The 18,807-nt window shown below is 45.3% G+C and overlaps 1 protein-coding gene across 4 annotated transcripts in view; it reads left to right on the top strand.

The window, feature by feature from the left end:
- Positions 1-10,573: 10,573 nt before the first annotated feature.
- Positions 10,574-18,807, top strand: part of GPATCH2L (G-patch domain containing 2 like) — a 36,015-nt gene continuing 27,781 nt past the window's right edge. The window contains exons 1-3 of one of the 4 annotated variants that reach the window (XM_027720091.2): positions 10,574-11,167; positions 11,754-11,959; positions 12,067-12,734. In XM_027720091.2, the coding sequence (XP_027575892.1) occupies positions 12,076-12,734 (659 nt within the window). In that variant the 5' untranslated portion in view covers positions 10,574-11,167; positions 11,754-11,959; positions 12,067-12,075. The remainder of the gene's footprint in view (positions 11,168-11,753; positions 11,960-12,066; positions 12,735-18,807) is intronic. The other 3 variants (XM_027720088.2, XM_039389673.1, XM_039389674.1) reach the window with 3 other exon arrangements.

The raw sequence follows: 18,807 nt of genomic DNA on the forward strand, positions 1-18,807 counted from the left end.
TCATGAGAGCTGGCATAATAAATGAAGACAAAGTGCCGGCGGCCCGGGCCATCTCTCCCACTGCGCCACTAGCCGCTGCCAGCTTCATTATTCGCTTAAGTTGCCGGAGAAAATTACTTAACCCTGACCCGTGTATTAGGGCCCTGTATTAATGCTGCGACAGGCGTCTCTTACAGCAAAGAACAATTTATTAGAGCCGAAACAGGCTGCTTTTCTCTGTCATTTTTCCAATCTGAGCTTTGAACACACATCATTAAACTTGTCTGACTCTCTCCCCTTCTCCATCATTCCTTTTTTATTTTTTTAAACAGAAAGTGCTGTGGAGAATAGAGATTGTTCTGAACTCACTGAGAGCCTCGGACTTTGCCCCCTCCTTTCTCCCCCTATGCTCTTTCCTCGAAACACAGTTCATGTCTCCATCTCTCTCTGTCTAATTCACCCTTACTCTCCTCTTTTTGTAGTCACATTTCTGTGACTCTTCCTCCTAAAATTCTCTCATATTCTCTGCTTATTTGCCTGTCCCTCTTTGTATAGGTGTCACACTCTCTTTCGCTCCATGAGTTTGGCTAATCTTACTTCTTTGTCTGTGCCAAACTGGAGAAAATATGCTGGAAAGTACATGTTCCCTATGTCAGAACAGAGTCTATCACACCTTGCCCTGCTCTGGGATTTCCTGGGAGCACAGAGCACAGAGTTGCCCTATGAACATATTTTCAGCGCTATCATCCTCATCCCATTCTCTTCAAGGGCTGCACCTAACCACTGTTGTGGCCTCTACATCACCCAGCAGTGCCCAAGCAGTGTGAGCACCAGGAAGGGTTTCAGAGACTGGCTCTGTGTGTGTGAGGGAGCTTTCTTCTTACTTGCTGAAATATTTCCAAATGCTTTGGTGGGGTTCAGTTATGCTCTCTTCTTTAAAACTGACTCCAGTCATTAAGTTGACACTGCACAGCCTGGGATGTGTTGAGCTGGAGGTTGACCATGCCATGTCTCCCCTTTTCTATTTTCTGATGGGCTGCAGAGAGAGAGTGAAAGAAAGAGGATGAGAAGCAGCTGTACAAGTTCTTCCTCAGACCTAAATGCTGAAACCTTATAAAGATGGTGGCAGAATACTGTCTAAGGAAGAAAATAGCTAGTAGTAGAGGCGTTTGCAAATGCCTGATCATTTTTGGTTTGAGATGCAAGGCCTAGACTTCCCCACTTGAAGGTAATCTGGGCTATTTGAGTGCAAAACAGTAGCTCAGACCGGCTATCCAAAGCTGAAGGCTGCCAGTTTACAGCAATCTCAGTGGAGTCTCAGCTGTTTAAGGCTTGGAGAGAGGGCATTTGTGTTCAACTGCCCAGGATTGAGTGCTTAGTCCCTGGGTCAGACTGGCTATTGTGCTATTGTAGTTTGTCTCCAGAACCTCTCTAGCCAGAGGCCAGATTAGCTGAGGGGCTGTCATTAAGCCTATGTTGGCCTTATTAACAATTTTATTAAACCAGAGCTACCTATTAATCAAGAGGAAGATTCTGTATTAATTAGTTGACTGGTGATACTAGAAATTCAAGGCTAAGCCTTTAGCATCTTTGGAAGAAGATGGCATGAGAAGATGGCATGCCTCAAATTTCAACATACAAGATATTTATTGCAAACATTCTTCTCCATTTTCATTTTGCTGCTGATTTGCACAAGAGAAGAGCAAGAAATGGATACTTTGTTAGAGAAAAGGCTAAATATACAGACTTTCACAAATCATTCTGGCTTCAAAGATTTCTAACTCTGGTTCTGGACCTACTCTTAACTGTCTATTGTGGCCCTGCTCTTTGTCAATAATTTTCTCATGGGAATAAGTGAATGAAGAGAACTTCCTAAGGATTGAATGGATCTTGGTGACCACTGTGCCCTCCAGCTAGCTTTACAAGAGACCATATATTCCTGGACATGTCCTCTATTTGTCAGCAATGAAACTTGGTGCTAAATGGGAGGCCTTGCCTTGTGTGGAGGGTCTGCTTCTCTCTGCTTCTGTCTGGATCTCCCTGAAGAGCTGGAGATTACTTGAGCTCAACACATGGTCACGGGTAGATGGGATTAGGCTAAGAAGGGGTAGGAGATCTGCCTGGTTTGGGAGTTGGGAGAGATTGTCTGTGCTGCTGTATGCAGAACTCCATACACTGTGAAAGTGAGCACTTCTGTCAGCCTTCACGGTCTCCTGCATGATCTAGATGAGAAATATTTCTGTTTTCACATCAATTTATTGTGAGTATCTTCCTGAACTGAATTTCCTGAGCCTGTAGAGTGGGACAATCTGCCCTTCATCTTGAGCCTAGAGGAAAGGCTTTTCTCAAAGGAAGAGGAGAGTTCAGACCCTATAATTTTTTTCAATCTGCTGGTGCTCAGTCAACACTTTGACTTCTCTGCTGCAGCTTTTCTCTTCAATATGGACCTTGCCAGAGAACCCTTTCTCATCTCAAATCAGGATTTTTGACATTCTTAAGTACATCATTGGCAATAGACTAACAACAAAAAAATCATAATCATTAAAGCATTAACTAATATTAACTATGGGACTAATAGGTTATATTACTCTAATTTAGTAGAATATTATCTTCCTGTCCACTCCAAATTTGTGTGGGATGCCAAATGTTTATATTAGAAAGAGAATGAAAATTAAAGTGATGGGATTTTTTTTCATAGAACCATTCACATGCTAGGTGGGAGTTCAACATTTTATCCTAGTCCCACCCCCTAGAGTTTATGTGAGCAGGATGAATTTTCAAGGCTGCTTACCTTCACAAAGAGGGAGAAAGTTATTTCTAGCAATGTCAGGAATCAAGGGGATTCTGTAGCTATTTGTCAGGGGAGTGATTGTGAGCTGAAGGACAGCAATTTCATGAAGACATAAACATGGTACATGAGATGGCTTGGGGGCTGGTGGGCTGTGTCACAGCAGTGATACCTCTAAAATAGGCGAAATATCTCAGGAGACACACATGGAAAGAATGGTGGATCAGAGTACAGTCTGACGTAGTTTTCCTGCACTTGTACATCATTTCTGTAAGGGGTCCTAGGCCACTTGCTGAGGGATCAGCTAATGAGAGACACTCTGAATAGCCATGCATGACCTCCTCATGTAGCTGTGAGAGAGGCCAACAGTTGTGCACCTTCTTCTTTGGCCATCAGGGAAGGGCCAGCTCCAGTAGGCTTTTGTTTATGAGTGTGCAGGCTCTGCCACCACATAAAGCATCTCTCCAGCCACTAAAACTGATGATCATTGGAACTTCTTAATTGCTTTTTCCTCAGATGTGGGTAGGGGGTCGGTCACTGGGACCGACATGGAGAAGCAGGGTGGAGGAGATGGCAATGAGGGTGAGAGGGGATGGTTGGCTGGTGCGGCTGCCCTTCTGCTGGGAGTCCCTCCCGAATTCCCTACCACTCTCCTGCTCAGCCTGATAGCTCCTCCAAGTTCTCTAATCACCTTCTTGCTGTAATGAGCCTCTCATCTCACTGATGGAAATCAGGGTATTTGGTTATGAAAGGGACACTGTTAATAACACGATCTCTCTCTTCCCCACTCCATCCCCCACTACCCCCGCCAGCCCCCCCTTCCAGCTCTCTACACAATTCTCTCAATTAACGATAGGCAGAAATTAATTTTTCCCCTGGACTGAAACAATTGCTTGGCGGAGGATTGCCAGCTCGGCTCCAGATAGGGACCTTTCCCAGCAGAGCCCAGAGAAAGGAGGAGAGACCGAGGCGATAAGCAGGGCCCTATCAGCAGCCACAGGACGCAGTAATACAAATGTTATCCTTAGAAATGTATTTAAAGAGGATATGTTTATAATTCGAAGGGGACTGTCAGAACTGCTCTCCTCCCCCTCCCCACAGATCCATGCTGCTGCCTTGTTCCTTACCACGAAGTGCTCTCAACCCTTCAAAAGGGAGGCAATGTCAGCACCAAAGGCTCCCCTGGCCACAGCATGAGGTAGAAGGAGGGTGTGCCTGGGTCCCGTGCTGGGAATGGTTGTGGAAAGCGACAGCACCCAGCAGGCAAAAGCCAGGAAAGGCAGGGAGCAGGATCTGCTCAAGGGGCAGGGCTTGCAGCAGTTCTACTTGGGTCTTGAGCAACAAGAGGCAAGGAGCTGGCAAATACACTGTGCTGAAAGAAAGCAGTGGTAGGAGGAAGGAGCAAGTACGTGGAGATAAGGGAGGAGAGCCATAGCTGTAGGTTTGTCTGGAGGGCAGGGAGAGCTTAAGTGCAGCCTGAGGCAGGGATCTGGTTGCTGTTGCATGTGATTCAGAAAATGCTGTCCTCTTGGTTGCTTTCTAAAGCTACACATTTATGGATCCCATATGCATAATAGCTCCATGTTTAAAAATAAGCCATCTGGGCCACCCTAACCTACAAATGCCAGTCAACAAGTGTGCTCCTGGCTGAAACACCCAGCCCAGTTCACATACCCAGAGCACCTTCACCTCCCCTCAAATAAGGAAAGGCCTTCTGGGAACCCCTGCCTGCCCACTTTATGTAGACTTGTGGCGTGCCCTGCAGCTCTATATAAGATCTGCTGCTCTTCTTCTTTGCACTAGTTGATCTCACTGCAACAAGCAGGCAGATAATCACAAGATGCAGGGACAGTGGAAGAGGAACAAGAGAGTCTGTAGAGGACTTTCAGGAAGCAAAACCTGCAATCATTATAACTGCAAAAGACATAATTCTAGCCTCCTTGAGGCTTCACCTGTCCTTGTGGGTGATCCCTACACTTGGCTATGCTGGCTTGCTTTGAGGCCTATAGATTTTGAAAGACCGCTTGTTCTTGCTGAGGGCAAGCTACCACTCAGTTCCTGCCCAACGTCATTAACATCCACAATGTTCCAGCCCTCACCAGCATCATTGGTACCATCCTGTAATTCATTTAGTGGTTCTTTAATTCCTGCTTCGCTTGCCCTCTGTTCATCTTTTTATTTAGTTCCTGCTTCCAAGTTACAGCATTAACATTCTTCTTGCTGTATTTAAATGTCTTTTCCATGGAAGAATCCAAGTAAAGCCAATTTAATTTTTAAAATGTCTTTCTGGAGGAACTCTGCATATGTGACACCTTGTCTCTTGCCTGTCCCAGTAATAATCATGTTTGTATTATGTTGCCTCACACCTATATTTAGTGTATTCTTCACAGCAATCAAGAGTTTGACTTGGCCATATCAGCAGGAGTGGCACCTTGTCACAAGTCTCAGCCATGTATCCCACACATGATCATTGCTCAGCTGACTACTAGAGGTGTTGGAGTCCCTGTGAATCCTCACTGAGGTAGGATCTGCATTGCTACTCAGTACTCAGCACACAATGCTGGCAGGAGGGTTCATACCTACCAGGTTTCACAAACCTTCTGGTTCCACTCACTTCAACTCACTCAGTCTCTACCATGCAGACTTTCTCCATCCACTGCTGGATGTGTGAAGGCAGGTACCAGTCCCGGAAGGTGCAGAGCATCTAGTGGGGCAGTAAGGGTGGAGGAGATGATTTGGTAGACCCTGCTGGCCTGACAGTACAGGGGAGCAGTGTTAGACCAGAGAATTTCTGATTCAGTGAGTCTAAAGAAAAGATTCATGTTTTAAAATACAACATCAATTTGTTGCTGTTAAGCCTGAAAACCTCTTCCATTTGCTGTGTACAAGTGAGGTCTTTTGGCCCCATGAAGAGGTGCTGTGGGAAAACAATAAAACCTAAAATCCAGCCCACATTTAATAGGAGTAGCTTGACCCACTGTGAGATTAAAATACAACATTTACAGATAGGCCAGCCCCACTTTTGGTATTACTTCAAGTTCATAGCCTGTTCTTTCAGACATCTCCCCACGGTGTATCAGGGACACTGGAAATTAAGCACAGGTCTGTCACAGAACGTTGAAATACAGGTTATCCCTAATTATTGGGACTATAAGGAATCCTCTAAGTCCATATTAAATGAATACCAAAGATGCAAACAATAGCAGCAGATTGCTCAGAGGAACATAAATGTAGGCCTGAGTTTCACTGCACCCTCAAACACAGCTGAGAACCGGAGCATATCAGGCAAACGCCACCTGATGCTTGTAAAACAGTAACCAGAAATAAACAGACCTGCTCTTTCCCACAGCCTTTGGCAAGAGTCCTGATGTTGGGCCAAGAAAGGAGCTTTGACTGTAGAGAAAAAAGTACTTACTGCCATGGTCTGTAAAAGAATGCAAACAGGATATCTGCTCTGCAAATGACACCAAAGAAGTGAAAACACCAAATTTCATTTTTTTTTCCTGTCTCTCTCCACTTCTGCCCTGACTCCCTCAGCAGTTTGGTTTCTCCACCCACTCCCAGCACTGTCAGACAACTGCCTCAGATCAGCACACATCGATACTGGTGGTGTTGGGGTAATGTCTGTCAAAGGAGCATGTGGTGACTCATTCTTCCAGGGCCATGGGAGTCACTAATTTGAACTGTTACTGGCTTCTTTGGCAACACCCATGGAATGACACCGGAATGTAAAGCTAGGATGGGACCCACTGTGTAAGGGAAGGACACAGAGCTGTCTCTGCAATTGACTGATTAACTTGAGCTCCTGCATTGAAGTTCCTGGGTTCTCTGCATGTCATTTGTTCCCTTCCCTCAGCATCTCTCACTGCTGCCAACCTGACAATCCTCAGTGAGGTTGTGAAGCCACTTATTCTGGTGACAGTGGCATTCCCCCCTTTTTTCCTCATATTTGTTAATAGTAAAATATTCTTAATTGATAGTGGTATGCCCAGTTACTCAGAAAGGGCTACCACTAGATCCACCGCTAAAGCTACCACTAGATCAGTTGCATGGCCTTTACTAACAGGGTTTCCCATGAAGCCAGTGGTACAAAACACCAGGAAAAGAAGCTTGAGCTCTGTAAGCATGTTTGGATTGTGGCACTGTCCTCTCTGTGTTCTTGGGGCTGGTATTCACTGATCGTTACCTCACACACACAGCCAGAGCCTCCATGAGAAGCTCCTCCCCTCCCTGCCCATTTCACCCAGCTTTTGTCACTGGGCTGTCCATTCTGAGCCCGCCTGCTGTCAGTCATCTCACACAGATGCCCACAGATGTGGACTGGCACCTCCAGATGGGAGCAATCCAAGGCAGGGTGCAATCGAAGGCAGACTGTACCAGCTGCCAGGGAGAGGAACCAGAGAGGGCCTTGTCATCTGCAGAGCCTCCCAGATGCCATTTCTCTCCACATTCAGGTGCTGTTTAAGCTTGGACAGTGTTGGGTGTTGGGAAACTGGGCTTTGAAGGTGTCCAAGGGAGCGTTCTTACAAAACAAGTAGATACAGCCAGTTAGTCACACCAAGACACTGGTGAGTGTTTGGCAAAGACATGCAGAGAAGGTCTCTCCCTCCGGCCCACATATACTTGTTTCTGGTAAGGGCTGGATGTCTGAGACAAGGTACATCTCACCACACCCACACAGCTTGACTAAACTGAGAGCCCAAGACTTTCCAACGAGCAACTCGCAACTTGACAGCCAAAGTCTTCAGAAACTCCTTCCGGGTGGTGGGGCAGGAGAGAAGCATGGCAGTACAGCCTTGTCCACCGTGCACTTCTCCCTCCCTCCCTTTCAGCCCTGTCCTTTCTCAATACCCAGGAAAGATTAACTCCTCTTCGCACACCAGAGAAAGTTATTATCATTAATGAAGAATTAAAAGGGAGTGATTAATAAGGGCCCTTATCTGGCCAGGAGGAGGAGGCTGGACAATGGGAGGAAGATGGGGAAAATGAAAAACAATAAATACGAAGCGTAAAAGGAGGCGAGCGCTGCTCCCACTTGTTAGATCGCAGCTGCATCTCCTGAGGGGGGAAGGCTCCAAATTGCTAATTACTGCCTCTGAAAAGACCTCGCTCTGATATGTTTTCTGCTGAAAGGTTCCCATTAATGAAGCAGCGATGATGCCGTTTCCCTTTGACTTGCCTTCAATTCCCTCCCTGAGCTTCCTCCCAAGCCGGGAACAATGAGGCCCTGGGAGCTGGCGGCTCCCACAGGCCTTTCGGAGACTAGGCCGGGGGCAGCCGAGTGAGGGGAGCCGAGCCGGCTGTGAAATATGGAGGGGGGAGATAAGGCAAAGACAGAGGAAAGAGGCTCACTCCCAGGAGCCCAGGGAAAATTTGCAGTTATTATGAAGGAGATGAGACAGATTAAAAGCCCTTGTGTTCTGCGCTGCCCTTTTATTTAGTGGCTTCATCTCTGAGATGAAAGAAGTTGGAAATGACTTTCTCCGCATTTTGCTGCAAGAAGCTTCACGGCACATTTTTTGACTTTATTCCTCCCTTTGTCTCTTGTCCCCTTTCTGTCTCTCTTTTTCCTTTTAACCCCTGGAAGGTTTTGCTGAGAAGTGCCATGGGACCAGGCAGAGCAGTTGCTGGGGTAGAGCAATGACCCTGCTGCTCTCCCTGTCCTACTGGGCCATACGGCTCCTGCTGCTCACCGGAGAGGGAGCTGGGTGAAGGCATTGCCGGATGAGCGGCCAGCATCCAGCCGACCTTCCTCTCCTGCTTGCCTCCGAAACATCCCTCACCACTAACACCTCCTCTCCTTGTCTCCAGGCCCAGCAACAGTTTAGCACAGGTGACCATAGCCTCTGGGCAGGAAAAAAATCCCTGTCTTTACAAAGCCTAGTGACAGCTAACAATCCATCCGGGATAAGAGTTCTGAACATTTTGTATCCTTGGAGCATTTCACGAGCCAAACTAGTGCTGAGGAGATGGGCCAGTTCCCATTGTCCATGCAGGCAACCTACAAGTACACAGGGAGTAAACAATTTGCCCGGAACACAGGATGAAGTTGAATGCAGGCAAGGATTCAAAATTTACCGTTGCTGGCCCATGTCAGGGAGAACCTTGTAATACTGGACAGAAATACCATAAACTGCTCAAAACCAGATTACCCCAGCTGTCTCATTATGTTTCTTCAACTCCTATTCCCAGTTTTCTGATGTTTCCCTGTATACATCAGTGCTCCTCTGCTGCACCTTCTTAGTTTTTGGGACTTTTGTAATTGTAAGAGCACTTTCATCCTGTCTCTTGCTTTTGCCCTATCTCTCTCCCAGAAAATCAACCCTGTGCATCAGTCTGTTGTCTTTACTCAGGCCAAATGCTGACATCTGCTGAAATTTGGGTTGGAGTGTTGAAAATGAGAAAAAAAAAATGGACATGTGAAGTACAATTCATACCAGTTGCAGAACAGTTTGCTGACCTACAGAAACAGCATAGAACTAGTTGGGAAAATGAGGGGAAAATTAGAGTGGGCATCTGCTGCCATCTCCCCAGGACATCTGAACACAGGATTTCTTGTACACAATTGTTTGTGTGGTTTGTTATCCTGCCTGGAACGGCAGCCAGTACCGATTACTTGAAATGAAGGGGTAAGCTCTGAAGTGGATGTTTACAAAATAACCTTCCCATCAGGGGAGTTTCTTTCTAACCCATACATTTTGTAGCTGTTTTATATCCTGAAGCATGAAAAAGGATTGCAGCGGTGAAACAGGATTAGATTTTAGGAGGGATTTGCTCTCAGATCTGAGAGTAAAAAGAAAACCCCTGTATTGGCAATAGGAAACTGGCGAGGAAAACAAAATACTGCCAGCAAGTAGGGTGAGTTACTGCCACAGAAAGGGTTAAAAAAGACAAAAGGACAGAATTTTACAGGCAAATTGGTGCACAGAAAATAACTTTATTCAAGTCAGCTCTTGGAAATGGGATAAAAATTATCTACCTAATGACTATTTTTCTTCTTTTAATATTTCCTTTCCAAGGAAATTTGTCAGATAAATAAAAGGTAATGAAAATGTTAACGTGACAGCTTGGACCAACGTAGAGGACTGGTTAGATAAACAGCATGTAGAAAACTCAGTAAAGCTAAACGAAGCTTTTCCTATTGGGGTGTAGGAATCAATGGCAAACTCAAGGATTCGGCTATTTTTGAAGTATGTTGACAAACTTGGGAGAGCGCCAGAGGACTGAGGAAAAGCAAGTGCTTTGCCAGTATTTTGCGGGGTGAGGTCGGGGGAGCAGGGAGGAAGCAGTGATCTTGGCAATTATCACCCTTTTAGAATTACTTGTGACCCTGGCAACACGATGGAATAAACAGAAGGGGGGGGGGAAGAAAAAATGCAAAGGATAAGAGATTTATGAGCAATAAGCAGCAGCATACATTTATAGAGAACAAATCACATTGAGACAAATCTGATTACTTTCTCTTGATTGGATTTACAAAATTAGTGAATACTGCAAGCTATGGACTTTGACAAAACTTTTGGTATGCTGCCTCGTAAAACATTACTTGAAAAATGAATCAGTATCGGCTTGAATGTGAGTGCAGCCACCTGAGTTGCAAAAACAAACACCCCCCTCAAACAAAAAACCCCAACAAACAAAACCCTCCAAAAAATCCCCCCCGAAAACAAAACAAAACAGAAAACAAACAAAAAACCAACAAGAACAAAACCCTGTCCCTTCCCGGAAAAAACAAAACAAAAACAAAAACCCCAAAAAAACAGAAACCAAAACCAAACAAAAACAAACCAAAAAACCCCCAAACAAACAAAAAAACCCCAAAAAACAAACCCGAAGAAATATCATGAAAATTGAGAAATAAAAAGAAATGCTAAGCAAAACTGGATGGTGGCAGGGTCGCACCGAGCTTTATTCTGATGGCTGCTGGTGATATGTAAAATGGAATTAGAGGAAAAGAGATGCAAGGCTTAAGGAGAGGGAAGTAACACTGAGAGGTTTAATTCAGGATACACACAATTAGCCAGCAGCGAAATGGAGGAGTTCGAGTACGGAGTTTATTGTTTGTCTATTAAAAATAAAATACAATAACCAAGCAACTGGAGAGTAAGTATATGGGAAGGGCTGCCCCGTTAGCGGGTAAGGGATCTGTAATGTCTCCACCAGCGGCACCAACCACAGCGCAAACAGAGACGCAAGGCACACTGGCCACCCGCGCTCAGAAGCCGGCCGGCCGCGGGGCGAGGGCTGCGCTGGCCTGGCAGGGCTCGGCGGGCTCGATGTCGGCACTACCCCACCCGGCCCGCCGGCAGACCCGCCCCGCGGGCGGGGCGGGCGGAGGAAGTGGCCCGGGCAGGCCGGAAGCGGCGCTGACGAGGGGCTGGCGGAGCGGGGCGCTGGTCGGTGAGTGGGGTCGGGGGTCCTGGCGGGAGCCGGTGGGGCCGGGGCGCTGAGGACAGGTGCTCCCGGCGGGGTTGGGGGCTGTCGAGCAAAAGCAGCAGCTTCTCCCCAGAGGAGGGGGTCGGTGCGGCCGGCTCCCTGAGGACTAAGGGAGGCGGCCTCCGGCAGCGGGTGGTTCACCGGGATGGGGGTGCGGGTGTTTCTGAGCCCGGTGAGGAGAGAAATCCCACGTCTGCAAGGCACGGAGAGGGAGGGAGGGAGGGAGGGGTTGTGAGGTGAGGGATTTGCCCAGGACTTTGGGAATGGCACACTGGCAGCCCTGAGGTGAAAGGGGTGGGATTTTTCGGCAGTAGGAGTTTGGGCTCGGTCTCATACACCCTGTTCTAAGGAGCGCGGAGTCCCGCGCGCCTTATTTTGCTGTTGAAGTGATACTGGCCTGCAAAATACCTGTTTTACCATCTGTTTTACTGCCAGCTTTGCTGTTTGTCTCCTTTTTGGAAGATGCAATCTGTTTGTCGAGCAGGCTAATCCTTCTCTGTGGCTTACCTACTGGAGGTAGCAAACTAGTTGCAGGCTTTCATACCCTTAGGATGTGTAATAGAGCATGCTGCTTCAACGCAAAAGATGCAACCTTAAGGCCTTTTCAGACACAGAGCACTTGACTCACCTGCTGCAGTATGGAGCTCTGTGCCACAATGGCTACAAGAGGGATTTAACCCTTGCAAAAGGAAGAAGTGAGTGTTAGCCCAAGAAGTGGCAGTTGTCCTGCATTGGGTCCTCCCAGGCAACTCTAAAGTAAGTGTCTAACTTGGTTAATGTTACAAAGGCTATAGCATACTACAGTCCAGTGATATGTTGGTAGCAGTGTTTATTCTGGTGGTAATTGTTGTCATTTTTCACAGGCATTGCCAATGGATGAACTGGTGCATGACTTGGCCTCAGCCTTAGAGCAGACTTCAGAACAAAACAAACTGGATGAGCTATGGGAAGAGATGGCACTAAGCCCACGGCAGCAGCGGCGACAGCTCCGCAAGAGACGGGGTCGTAAGCGACGCTCAGACTTTGCGCATCAGGCAGAGCACGCCTGCTGCTACAGTGAGGCCTCAGAGTCCAGCTTGGACGAAGCTATCAAGGATTGCCGTGAGGTGCTGACAGCTAATTTCAGTGACTCTGATGACATGGCAGTGGTCAAACGACACCCAGCTCTTAGTGCCACCCTGAGGAGCAAGCAGCACCTGTGGCATGAGTCAGACTCCTTTACAGAGAATGCACCCTGTCGACCTCTCAGGCGCCGACGGAAAGTCAAACGTGTGACGTCAGAGGTGGCTGCCAGTCTCCAGCAAAAGCTCAGGGTGTCAGAGTGGAACTGTGAGAGGGGCTGCAGGTTCAAGTCAGCCAAGAAACAGCGCCTTTCACGCTGGAAAGAAAATGCCCCTTGGACATCATCCAGTCATGGCCTTTGTGAATCAGGAGAGAACAGGCCCTTCCTCAGCAAAGGGGGAAGGAAGGAGCGGATGGAGTGTGAAGCTGATGATCAGAAACAGGGCTCAGATGAAAACATGTCAGAATGGTGAGATCTTGGTTTCTTCCCTGCCTTGCTGCAGCTGCTTGTAAATCCCGTGCCTTGCTTTTTGAAGTTCTTATCAAAATTATTCAGTGCTGCTCTCTCTTTGAAGAGGAGAAGTATCTCAGCTACTTCCAAACTGTAGATTCTTTCCAAGTCTTTCCTGTCAATGCTGTATAATGGCCCGAAATGCTTCCTTGATAAGTTGGGAAGCTGATATGTTTCTGGCTCCTGTTACACAAGGAGTCCTCTGAAATGTCTGTGGCCCTGCAGCTACAAAGTGGCATGCTTGTGGCCTGCGGTTTGGAGAGTAAGTCCACCTTTGGCACTTGTGTGATTGATATGAACTGATCTCAGTTTCTTGTTTTCAAAATTTACCATAGGTAGTAATAGAGAACAGATAAGACCTCCCATCATTACTGCTAGTGCTCTGTACAGGTACTGTGTGAACCTCAGTCTAAACATCTTGCTTGCAGTTCTACATCTCTGCTCTGATCTGGTCCTGAAAGGCTAGCTATGGGGAGAATGTAGTGAGATGATGAAGTTGAGGGGAACTTGAATTACTTACAGGATAAGCCTGTGTCTGGCGTGTCTTCATGTCCAGTTTTGGAGAACTTTGATGAATTTGTGTCAGAATTTCAGAAGGGATTAAAAAGAGACATTTAAATATCATGGTCTGAATTTAAAAAAAACTTGGGAGTTTAAAAACCTTGGGAAGTTTTTCCCTTGAGTGTGACTTTTATTCTTTTGTAGAAGGTTTGACGTTATAAAACTGCTTCTGTCTGAAAAGATTTTTCAGATTAGAAAAGAAGTAACTGCTGAGAACCAAGTGGAGGACATTTCTTAACGAATGGCATACAGAAAATGAATGTGATTGTTTATTTTCTAATTATCATTGTGTAAGAAGCAGCAGACATTGAGGAAACATGTAAAACAAAAAACCCATATTTCATGAAACGTGAGATTTGGAACTCTACTGCAGGACATTTTGGAGGTCAAAGATTAAGTATGTTCAAAAGTGGTGTGTGGAGCCTAGATTTATCAGGGTCTGTTAAACATTACAGGCCAGATGAAAGATCCAGCTCAGGAAGTCCTTAGACTACTGACAGCTAGAAGCTGGAGAAGTGTACAGAGGAGTCTGCATTTGTCATGTTCTCATGTTCTTAAACCATCCACTGTAACAGGCCCTATCAGACAGAGGGCAGTGCATTTGGAAAGTATAACTGCTTGATCCAGTATGATTGTTCATATGTTAAGGTTCATTTAAGTGTTCTGACAGTCTAGCTCCTGCCGTTTGTCAGAGTGGACAGGTGGCACTTTGTTATTACAGCTTTGTGGATAACAGCTGGAAGCTCAGACTTCTCAGTGGTATTTTCTGGGACATTGTGAAGAGCTTAGGTTGTAATAAGTCCTCACTGTCCTGGCCCAGGGGACCCCTACTGCATTTTTAGTGGGTCAGTGTGGTTTGTATGTGACTGTTACAGCCTGGAAGTAGCAAAAAAGTGGTCACTTTTTTCCTTTAAGAGTGGCTATTGTTGCTAAAAAGTGGGTCTTTACAAGAGACTTGTGGATGCCTTTTTGCTACTAGTTGTTAAAAGCAGTTTTATCTTTTCGGAGCTATTTGTTGGTATTCCAGGAAAAGGAATGTGCTGAGTAGCTCCTGAATGTTGCATGTCAGTGATGATGGACTGAGAGATACTCTTCCTTGATGTGGCAGTGATGGACAGTGTTCCTTGAGTTGTTTGTTTATTTTTTCACCAATCAGAGTCCGTTCCATCATGTCAAACTTGAACTTAAACCATCAGGCTTTCATCCAGCCTTTTTTTGTTCCAGCCTTTGAAAGAGTTAATAAAGAGCTATGTCCGGGCTGTTACTTGAGGACCATGCTGATTTGTTCTCTCTCAGTTGTCCCTTGCTCTCAAACTAATTATTGTGCAAGTGTATGCACCAAATGACACTTACCATCTGCTGCCAAATCCTTGGGATTCTCTTCAGAAAGCTAGGGCTTGGAATATTTGACCTCTTCAACACCACATGGGTGATCTGTGCTATGACTCACTGGGGAGGGTCAAAGTTGGAGGGAGAAATACATAGAACCCTCTTCAGTGAGGAGTATCCCTTATGGCAATGAAGGATCATGCTTTGGTCTCTGCTGCTCTAAATATAGCACTTTGCTGCTAGCAGCAGAGTGAAACTGGCTGTGCTTACCTCACTCCCACTGTCCTCTAGATGTTTTTTTCTGGTACAGTAAGAGAAGTACTTTGCACAGATGCATGACAAGGGCATATCCTGAGGAAGGGAGAAGAAAATTGGATACCTAGGGGGGTGAATGGTGTGGTTGTCATCACAAGCAAGGGTGACTGATGCTGCCTGTGGGACTTGGAAGCAATCTGTGGTGATCTGGTGATTTACAAAACTTTCATACTGAAGGGGTTCCACCACTGTTCACTCCTCTAGCAGTAGGGAGTGTCACAAACGCAGTGGGTTTTCAGGCAAACTAAGCTGTATATTGAGAACGTTTTTTTTTTTTTTCCCCACCTTCTTTTTCCTCCCCTCCACTGACACTTGATTTTCTTTGTTATGCAGGAATGAATCTGTAAATGCTGAAGTATCCAGTATTTTTCTCTGCTTTCTAGAAGGCTTTTTATCCTAAGTTAGATCAAAACCCTCCTGTATTCAGTCGATAAATTCCCATTCACTGAGAAAGTCTTGGATATGAATTCTTAACGAGGAGGTAGTTTTTTATAGTTTGCTCGTGGGACTGCTCCCAGTCTTTTTCTGGAGGAAGATGAGCTGCAGTGTTATGATTCAACATGTACATGAAATGAAATCTTTGAAATTGTTTGCCAAACGTGGCAAGAGGTGAACACAAATTGAGAGAAGGAAGGATGTGCAAGAACATGATGAGGAAATGATGATGGTTTTGAATTGGGTAATGACACGACTCAATGCCTGATCTATAAATAATTGTGGAAACAACAGAGGAAGCAAGTGGTTTAAGCAGTCATTTGTATATTTGTACAAAGGTGACAGTTAACTGCTAAGTTAACTGTTAGAAGTAGCATGCCCTTCTGTCCCTTAATGCTTTGAGATTCCCTGCAGCCATAATAAAGCAAAGGCAAATTATATATAGAGTGCTGAAGTTCTTTCTCTTGTTGGTACTTCCAGGTCTGGGTTTGGTTTGGTTTGAGGACTGAATAAACCATAGTACAAGAGCTGTCTGAAAAATGACTTTCAGTGGCATGCTTACTAGTGAAAGATGTGCAATTGCTCTCATCTATTTTCAAGTGCCAGAACTTTTAGTGTGACTTTTTCGAACTAGGGACTCTACTGGCCCAGCAGTGCTGTGAGATTTTGCTGGTTTAATGCTTATGTGTTTGTTGTGGATTGATCTGGATAGGCAGCTCAGCCCCACATAGCTGCCTGCTCACTCCCCCGCAGTGGGATGGGGGAGAGAAGTGGAAGAGTAAAAATGAGAAAACTCCCGGGTTGAGGTGAATTCAGTTTAGTAGGTAAAGCAAAAGCTATGTGCACAAGCAAAGCAAAACAAGAAATTCCCTACTTCCTATCAGCAGGCAGATGTTCAGCCATTTCCAGGAATACAGAACTCCATCATTTGTAGCAGTTATTTGGCAAGAAAAATGCCATAATTCCAAATGTCCCCAGATTCCTCCTTCTTTTTCCCAGTTTTTATTGCTGAGCATGACACCATATGGTATGGAATATTCCTGTATTCAGCTGGGGTCAGCTGTCACAGCTGTGTCCCCTCTCACCTTCTCATGCATCCCCAGCCTGCTCACTGGTGGGGCAGTGTGAAAAACAGAGACAGCACTGGCACTGTATAAGCACTGCTCAGCAATAACTAGAACATCAGTGTTACCGGCACTGGTTTGGTCACAAATCCAAAACATACAACCATAGAGCTACTATGAGAAATATTTAACTCTATGCCAGCCAAAACCACTACTATATTCTGGCCTGAGAGTGTAACCATTGCTCATCCTGGGTGTGCAGTTAAGTTGCTTTACCCTTTGGAAGGGAGCTCTTTCAATGACAGCCTGCAGTGGCATTCAAGAGTCTGGCTAAGCTGATGAATTGGAGGCCAGTTTCTCCATAAAGAAAAAATTCCTCTCTCTTGGAAGGCAAGTGACAAAGACAGAGTGTTCAGCTTCCCCTCCTTCTCCAGCCCAGCCTGACCTTCTGCAGCCCCTCGGTGCCTCTTGTTTTCTTATTTTTATAGAAAATCAATATCCCTCCTGACACAAACAATAGCTCAGGCAAAAGAATAAATGGGGGAAACCTGAGATCTCTGTCCATCACCTCTCACTTTAACTCCCCCAAACTATTTAATTATAAGCATGCTTTGCTCCAGGTGTTTCTGACAGTGAAATTGCTAAATGAGGACCATTTTAACCAAAGATTGCGTGATCAATAACACTCTATAGCAGTAGCTTGTCGGATCAATAGCGTTCATTATTTTGTGGTTAAGGTAAGTAGCCTCCTTTGCAAGTGGAGGTCATTAATCAGTGCTTACTGGACCTGCAGAAAGGCTCGTGTAGTAGGAGTCTAGTTTGTGTTCAGCCCTGCAGTGTAAAAGGGGTGGTGAAGAAGATGAGATCCCTGAAAGTTTGTTCTGGTAAAGCACTGGCAGTGATGCTTATCTATAAGGAACTAAAGAGCTCTCAGTGCAACAGGATGCTTTAAATACTGTTAATGTGATCTGGAATCTTGACAATGCTTTTTCCTTTCTCAGGCACCTTTCCTCTGAGGATGCTAAAACCCTTATGAAGGAGTCACTTGGTCCTCACATCTGCAGCTTATGAGGACTGTTAATCCAAGCTATCAAAAGAGAAAGCAGACACGCTAAGAGATTGGCCCAGGGTATACAGTGAGTTGGTAGGAGAGCTAGGAATGAAACAATTAATTAATGGTTTTCAGTCCTTGGCCTTAATTGCTACTATGTGGGAGGGTGAAAGAATGGCCAAGCTTTGTAATGGATTAATTTGGAACTTGATATTAACTTAAATACTGAAATATGAGAATGATGTACAATTTGTTCATCTTTTAAGTATAAATGGCCTTTATAGAATGATGAAGATGCAGAGTTTGTATATATCCAGCATGATGAGTTGACTGTGCTTTAGGGTGCATTTTCTAAGAGCAGTAATATGCTCACAGGATGGGGGGTTTATTGTGTGCCTGCAGTTCTTTGGGGTGACATATTTTGTGGTCCCTCATCATTCAGCCTTCTGAACCAAGGGGTTTCCAGTTGATACTGGTGTCTAGTATGATTGAGTTTCCCTGGTGAAGAGGGATCCAGAGATACTTTCAAACAGCACGCCTAGAAGGGAGGTTGATTTGAGTGCTGAGGTACACCAGGTGTTTGCATCTAAGATCTTAGTGCTACAGGAGTAGGCAGTAAGTGGTTTCTGCTTGTCCTGGTATCTTGGCTAAATTGGAGGAAGTACGGCCTGAAGTGTCCAAGGATTGATTTAATGTCAGCATTAAAGCCATCAGATGCTTGGTATTGACCTGAGCATGTACTTCTCCTACATACATTTATCCAGCTCTACGGTCAGTTAATGGCTTTCTACACGTTAATTATTAGCTTTATTCTTCTGTTCAAGAATTAAGAGTCTCCCCTAACTGCTTCAGCAAACACAAAGCATGTTCTAACAAGGTTGCATTCAGCAGCAACAATTCATGCTGTGCTAAGGTATTTAGCTGAAGAGTTGTAAATGTACCAGCTGCTCTTCACTCCAAATAAAATAAAAGTTGCTGTTGAAGGAAGGGTTTGTGTATCAGTGTAACATTTTTGAGAAAAGGGAATCTGAAGTAGAGAACTTCAGAGGGTTTTCAGTAGCTGTTAAGTGACCCAAGGACAGAGTTTTTAACTGCACTTAATTTCCTGGTGAGTATTCCAGACAATGTCATAGTTAGGTTATTAATTCTAGTACCTGAGGCAAATGCCACTGTATTAATTACTTTTTGATAACTTAGAACTAAACTAGATACAGGATTCTACTCTTTTTCAAGTGATGCAGCGTTGCTAGGTTATAACAGAAAGCAGTTACGCCCT

The sequence above is a fragment of the Pipra filicauda genome, unplaced genomic scaffold (assembly GCF_003945595.2).
Source record: "Pipra filicauda isolate LSUMZ 115617 unplaced genomic scaffold, ASM394559v2 scaffold75_size2874737_pilon, whole genome shotgun sequence".
Classification (NCBI taxonomy): Eukaryota; Metazoa; Chordata; class Aves; order Passeriformes; family Pipridae; genus Pipra; species Pipra filicauda.